Source organism: Conger conger, chromosome 6 (assembly GCF_963514075.1).
Source record: "Conger conger chromosome 6, fConCon1.1, whole genome shotgun sequence".
Lineage (NCBI taxonomy): Eukaryota > Metazoa > Chordata > Actinopteri > Anguilliformes > Congridae > Conger > Conger conger.
Window position 1 is genome coordinate 19,399,227 of NC_083765.1, and position 7,583 is coordinate 19,406,809.

Genomic DNA, 7,583 nt, shown 5'->3' on the forward strand with positions numbered 1-7,583 from the left:
TTTAGTTTGGCTTTGTTGTTTGTTAGTTTATTTGTTTGTTTAAAAAATAATAATAATAATAATATTCAAATAAGCCCTGGTCCTTATCTTTGTTGTACAGGTAGCAGTTGAAATTGTACTTCCTTCTAGGGTCTTTCAGTGCACTTATCCCTGGTTATGGGTATGCACTTTGTTGTACGTCGTTCTGGATAAGAGCGTCTGCCAAATGCCTTTAATGTAATGTAATGTAATGTAATGAAACAAACACAAACTTTTTTAGAAACTAGTATTTGCTAAGATACAGTAGATCAAGAATAGAGATAATCCAAAAGTAGGCACAATCGTAGAAATATAATGTAAATTAAATGTAAAGTTTGGGAAATGGGAAATATAAAGTTTGGGAATGTAAAACTGCAGTTTCAATACCTGAGCAGACCACAATTTTGATGAAAATACTTTAATTTTATTAAAATAATAAAGTTTTCACAAAAGCAGCTGTATAATATAACAAGGGTAAAAGTGGATACATTTAATCAATGTCTTTGATCTTAATACAACAAAGTACATCACGCCAGTTAAGATTATCTATACTATGGGTAACAATATTATTTAATAATAAAATACAAAAAATTAGGAGATTGTAAAGGATATTCTGAACAAGTATAAATCTCCATTATAATTTTTTTCCAGCAGCATTTTGTCTTAAATATATTTTAAGGAAGGTGAGGCACATACATCAGTAGAGTAATCAGTAGAACACCAATCTATCAATTTTAACTCATTTATCAATTGAATAAAAGCAAAAAAATCATAAAATAACATTACAATTATGAATGTAATATATATATAAATATATATATATATATATATATATATATATATATATATATATATATAATCATTTCAATTACACGAATGCACTATTTTAGCAGAACCACACAAAGACTGAATACATTGCATAAGGATTGCTTCTGACACTGATTGTGGTCATTATAATCTTTTCTTAGCCTGTTCATTTCTTACCAAAACCCTTTTATAATTTTTGTCAACTTTCAGTGCATACTTTTAATCTTAAACTTCCTTAATGATGAACAAATATTTGCATCAGATTTATACCCAAAGAATATGCAATTTAACAGTTCTTCTGAAGTCAAAGCATGTTTTCATCCTGTAGATTTAACACTGCTGGACTATTTAATGTTATGTTGTAATGTAATGTTTTGTCTTTGAAATGTTTTCAAGTCACCATGTTCAATTCGATGATGTGCTTAGTGTTGCAGCAGCTTTTCATATGAGATATATTCTCTTTGGTCAAAAATCGTTTTCAAATGTATATAAATACCTGCAAGCTTCACTTTTTGAAGCTAGAAAATGCAGAATAAAGGATGGATTCCACATATTCACTTATGCTCCTATCGACATTAATATGTCATAATAAATACATTCTGACGTTACATTTGTGTTATGAAATACAATAATCTGATGAAACATTTCCAAAAGCTTTTTGTTGTTTTATGAACAGCTCTTCACTGTGGGAATTCTAATCTTTTTTACAGTCATGAAGAAAATGTAAAATGTAAAATTACACAGTAAAGTACAGCCACAGCAATAGCCACACCAGGGGTTTGCACCAGGAGTCATACCATGGCAAAGTTTACTCTCATCACAGTGAAAAATACAAATAAATGTATATGATTTTCCAATAAAATCTTGTTCATACATGTTAATACATACATTCAGTCTTCTCTGAAGGACAGTGGATATTTACCATTAAATGCTTTAATTAAACAAGTTCTACATATTTTGGATTCAAACTGATGTGCAGGGAAATGTGTAAAAGGATTCTGAAAAGTTTTCATCATACATACAGGGTGTTTTTCACATAATAAAAATAAAATACTGAGAAATTATTTACCATGACCTACCATGGGCTTCTTTTGGAAATGATCTTTCACACAGACTAGAGTAACATTAGTACACATATCTTACAATGCCTTTACATCTGAAAATGGATTGGATTCTTTACAACAAATATTTTTATTATTAACAACATTAAAGTTAAATATATTTTTATATTATATTTTGATATACTTTATATAACTGCAAAATACTGAATGCTGCTTTAAAACAGCCACTAAACTGAACAGTTTACTCATGAATTCACATTCTGTAAATCTGGGTGGTCTAAAGCCATAGTATATGACGAGTAAACTCCCTATACAGGTGAGTGTATACACTGTAGGAAAGGTGAAGACAGTGTGTAGTGCTTTCAGATGTTTTCGGTACAAGGCAGCACATAACATTCTCACAACGTTGCTTTGGCATTGCGGCAACATCGTCCTGCTGCTGCAACGTTACAGGAACCACAGAAGAAAGTAGTGTACAGTACTGGAGCTTGGTATCAGGACACGGCAGACATGGGGAGGAAGAGGATGGCTTTCTGGCCCGGTCCGGTTCTGGACCCGTACTTGGGCTGGCCAGTCCTCTTCAGGGCCACGTACCAGTCAGGATTCCTACAGGAGCGGTAGGTGTTGTAGTTGTTGGACTCCAGTCTCTCCAGGAAGTAGCACTCCTCTGTGGCACGTTTCTGAGAAGGGGAAACCCCGTTTCATCATCAGCCATTGAGCGGCCTTTACTTAGAACAACATTGACACTCAATCAAATGTCTGAAAAGCTAGAGCTTTTCATCTTCACAAAATTTGATTCAGCAGTCACAATTGTTCCGATTATGTTTGAAATGTCATATTTATTCGTGAAAGTTGAATCTGTATGGGGACGGGGCAGGGACTCTGGAGGAGGAGGAGGGCGGGGACTCTGGAGTAAGTAAGTAAGTCAATTTTATTTATATCAGCACCTTTCAAGCATAAGAGCACAAGGTGCTTCACAAACAGCACACAAAAAGAAAACAAGAATTAGACAAGACAGCAACAATAAAATATAAAAGAAATATTATTAAAAGCCATTTTATAAAAGTGAGTCTTGAGCTGGGACTTAAAAGTGGACACGGAGGAAGCTGTTCTGATATCCAAAGGAAGGCTGTTCCAAAGTCTGGGCGCTACAACCGAAAAAGCACGATCACCCTTTGTTTTCAGCCTGGACTTTGGAACAGCCAATAATGCCAGGAGGAGAGGGGGCGGGGACTCTGGAGGAGAGGGGGCGGGGACTCTGGATGGGGACGGGGCGGGGACTCTGGAGGAGAGGGGGCGGGGGCTCTGGAGGAGAGGGGGCACACAGGGAGGGGGGCGGGGACACTGGGGGGGAGGGGCGGGGACACTGGGGGAGATGGGGCAGATGGGGACTCTGGAAGGGGCGGGGCAGTAGGGGCTCACCTTGGCGAACAGCCTGCCGTCGGCGCTCATGGCCAGGTACTGGCTGGAGGAGACGCCTTTAATGACCACCTCCCCCACAGCCGTCGCCTGGATCTGCAGCTTTGCTGAAATAAAGATTGAGATTAGTACACGTGAGAGATTTCTGGAAATATCAGCTTCAATACACTCCATAGTGCAGTCCACCTGCCATGGAGACGAAGGGACAGACAGACAGAGAGAATATCATGGGGCCTTTTTTATGAGTGCAAACATCAAACCTATAGATTGTTCAGGACAAACGTGGGCTGACAGAGACACCTTTCCTGAACTTTCCACCACAAGTTAGTTTTTTGTTCTTTCATCAGTAGTTACGCAGTTCATCATGGACATGGATGTGAAACTGCTTTATCTCTTTTCAGAGAGACACGAGTCAGTACCTCACGGTTTACTGTAAGAATACCAAGACACCAAAATCACTGAAAATCACTGAAAAGTATACACGCGTTCCCTCATGAGTCAGCATGGCGGCAGCCAGAATTACGGTCTCTGGTGAAACGGGGCAGGCACAACTGAAGGAGAGTTTTATAAATACACAACGCTGCAGCGATGAGCACATCACGAGCCCTCTGGTGGAGGACCACAGAAGCCTTCAAAGCGGACGTGTATGTCTGCATCCTCTGCATGACCAGAGGAGCTCTGATTGAGATTACAGACGAGGCCCTGCAGCAGAGATCAAACAGTGCATCCGCCCAGCCTGAACGCTCTAAACATCCTGCAGCGGGAGCTGCTTAAAGGCTGGACACACAACATCAATCTGAAGAAGCACAGGGTGCATGGTGCTCCGAATCAGCGATCTGATAGAAACTGTATATGTTACAGGGAACAGATGATGTGTCTTAGTTTTCAAGTCACTTTTGTTGTTATTTTGTTAAGCAGCGTGACTATATTTCAGATCGATAAGTCACACACAAAAACACAGTGAGCATAAACTGTTTATATTTAGATATCTGAAGCTGTAGTTTTTATAATCTATTTTAGTGTAACATATTATTACTGATACTGCATATTCACATGTACTGTAATAATAAAGATATTATAGTTCAATTGTGTCAGTTTGAGAACTATATTGACCATACTGTGAAATCCTGTTTAAATACACAGCTTAGCAAGACGTCTACTACAATCCACAATGCACCTATCACTGCCTTCATCCCACAATGCACCTCTCACTGACAGCCCACAATGCACCTCTTTCTGACCACAACCCATAATGCACCTCTCACTGACCACAACCCATAATGCACCTCTCACTGCCTGCAACCCACAATGCACCTTTCCCTGACAACAACCCACAATGCACTTCACACTGCCTGCAACCCACACTGCACCTCTCACTGAAGGCAGCAAGCAAATTATGTTCCTCTACCTGAGGACACATAAGACTTTTTCTTCCAATACTTCAGCTATTTACAGTTGAAATATAAATACTGTACATGCTCAAATGCTCACATTTGTTTATAAATAAGTTGAATGAAATGGATGAAACCAGGATGTGATTAACTTTAACCAGTAAGTTACATAAGACCATGAAGGAGTGCAGTGTTGGTGTGCCCGTAGATTAGAATCAGATAGTACTTTTCAATTTTAAGAATACTTCCAAAAATGATTAGCATAACTACTAATTGTTACATATCTGTTTATATAATGAACATAAAGATCCACGTGATCTGCTAACATCTGACAGTTTTTAAACATCTGCTCCACATTGTTAATGGGGTTACTCCACCCCCGCAGACAATTTCAAAGTTTTTTACAGATGGTTTCATCATATCCAGTGAATTCCTGTCAGACTGCATACTGTCTGAGAACGTAGGTGTGCCTTTCATAGAAAGACAAATAAAAGTGATACATTTTTTCAATGTACAATTATGCTGTATCACTGTTGGCACATGACCTATTGACTTCTAAAAGGTAACATTTTCACCTTTTAAGCTCCAAACACACAGAGAAAAATGCAGAATCACACAGTGATGCAACACTATGTAGTTACTGACAGACAGGAAGCCAGTTTAGTTTAAAATGCTATTATTGTTGGGGAGAGTTCTGAGCTGTTGTACAGAGAGCCGTGCATGAGGGATTCACACACATGCACAAAGCCATGTTTGACTAGTACACACACAGAGAGCCGTGTGTGAGAGTACACACACACACAGCCATGTTTGAGAGTACACTCACAACTGTGTTTGTCAGGTAGACACACACACACAGCCGTGTTTGACAGGTACACACACACAGAGCCATGTTTGAGGGTTACACATACACACACACTTCTGTAAACACAGAGCTGGAAAGCTCTGGCCTGGGCTCCACTTCCCCGCAGGTATAAAGGGCCTCTGTTTCCCCGCTGCCTCTCCCTCTCCCGCGGGAACGGCGTATGGAACCTGCGGGAACGCCGTCTGGAAGCACTTACTGTTGGGGTCGCTCTTGTCGCGCGCCCCGTCCACGCGGCCCTGGGGCGCGATGCGGAGGAAGTAGCCCCCGTTCTTGCAGTAGAGGCGCTTCAGGTCCCTGTGTGTGCCCGGGAGGAAGGAGGTACTGCCCCCATCATCAGGGGTGGGCGGGAGGGTGGTGATTCCTCCGGCTGCCATGTTGGACCTGCTCTGCCGGGCCCCCCCCCACCCCCCCCCGCCGCTGGGGCCCTCTCCTCCGCTCCAGCCCGGACTCCAGTTCTAACTCCTGCGGCTCGGAACGTAGAGAAGCGGGGAGTCCAGGAACGCCGGGAATGCTGAGTACTCCTTGCTCCTTTACCACTTCTTTCTCTTTCCCACTTTCTCTCTGTCTGTCTCTCCCTCCTCCTCTCTCTCTCTCTCTCTCTCTCTCTCTCTCCCTCTCTATCAGAGCTGTAGCAACGGTTGAAATTCCAGCAGTGTGTCTCTCGGCAAGATTAACCTCCGGTTCTCCTGCCCGAGCGCACTGCCCTGCTCATCAGGAGAGAGTGTAACTGTACCCAGCACGGCTCCGAGATGCCTGACGTCCTCACTGTCAACTTTCTCTCATTCCTTCCCTCCCTCTCTCTCTCACACTCTCTCTCTGCCTGCGTATCCACCCCCTGTTCCATATAGGGGCAGCAGGACTGGGGGGGGTGTGCTCATAAACACAGCTTGGTCACATGACCCAGGGACTCCCCACCTTCTTAAAGGCAGCCGGAGCACCATACTGCACACAGACACGGGAGCTGGAACACGCGTATGACACAGACACGGGAGCTGGAACACGCGTGTGACACAGACACAGGAGCTGGAACACGCGTGTGACACAGACACAGGAGCTGGAACACGCGTGTGACACAGACACAGGAGCTGGAACACGCGTGTGACACAGACACAGGAGCTGGAACAAGCTGGACACAAACACCTCCTGCTCCATTTACCTAGATGATGAGATGTAAAATGCTCTAAGTGTGTTTGTGTGTGTGTGTGTGTGGGGGGGGGGGGGGGGGGGGGGGGGGCACTGCTGACTCTGTACAACCTGCCCCTGGAATCTGACACCCAGGCCAGGCTGGACACTACAGCGTCACTGAGCGTGTGTGGCTCTCCAAGGGATATTCTGAGCTGACTGACACATTCGCACCTCACTGATTACTTACTGTATCACCTATTTCATAAATACTGCTGGCTATCATAAATCTCTAATGGAATAATATAGCCTATTTTATCCATAATAGCTGAGAAAATAGCGTAGTGGTCAAGGTGCATGACTGGGACCCGCAAGGACCTGCAATGATGGTGGTTCAATCCCTAGTGAAGCCACGATCAGCACACCTGTTGGGCCCTTGAACAAGGCCCTTAGCCCCACATTCCTCCAGTGGGGATTGTCCTCAGCTTAGTCTAATTCAAGTCACTTTCAATAAAAGCATCCGCTAAATGCCATGTAATGTAATGTAATAAAAATAGCACAAAAACTTTATCCAAAGCGCTGTACAATTGATGCTTCTCATTCACCCATTCATACACCAATGGCAATTGGCTGCCATTTAAGGCACCAACCAGCGCGTCAGGAGCATTTGGGGGGTAGGAGACTTGCTCAGGGACACTTCGACAGAGCCCGGGCGGGGGATCGAACCGGCAACCCTCCGACTGCCAGACGAGTGCCCTTACTGCCTGAGCCATGTCGCTCCCTTCTTCACATTTGTGCCATATTGTTACTGTTCACTTACGCTGAAGCTGGTGGCTGAAACGCCTACACTGGTGCCAACTGCCGTGGCATTAGTGGGCAGCATCTTTCAAAAAGACCAGG

General features: G+C 43.1%; 1 protein-coding gene across 1 annotated transcript; it reads right to left on the reverse strand.

Moving 5' to 3' along the window:
* Positions 1-1,616: 1,616 nt before the first annotated feature.
* On the reverse strand, positions 1,617-5,949 carry LOC133131120 (fibroblast growth factor 2-like). The gene is made up of 3 exons (XM_061246277.1): positions 5,758-5,949; positions 3,309-3,412; positions 1,617-2,566 (listed from the first exon to the last, which is right to left on the reverse strand). The coding sequence occupies exons 1-3, from the start codon at positions 5,933-5,935 to the stop codon at positions 2,381-2,383; spliced, it is 468 nt and encodes a 155-aa protein (XP_061102261.1). The 5' UTR covers positions 5,936-5,949; the 3' UTR covers positions 1,617-2,380.
* Positions 5,950-7,583: the final 1,634 nt, after the last annotated feature.

Excerpts from the sequence above, each read along its gene's own strand:
- LOC133131120 (XM_061246277.1), bottom strand. The coding sequence starts at position 5,935 with ATGGCAGCCGGAGGAATCACCACCCTCCCGCCCACCCCTGATGATGGG. Across the intron at positions 3,413-5,757 it reads CGACAAGAGCGACCCCAACA|CAAAGCTGCAGATCCAGGCG; the intron begins GTAAGTGCTTCC and ends TCTTTATTTCAG. Across the intron at positions 2,567-3,308 it reads ACGGCAGGCTGTTCGCCAAG|AAACGTGCCACAGAGGAGTG; the intron begins GTGAGCCCCTAC and ends TCCCCTTCTCAG.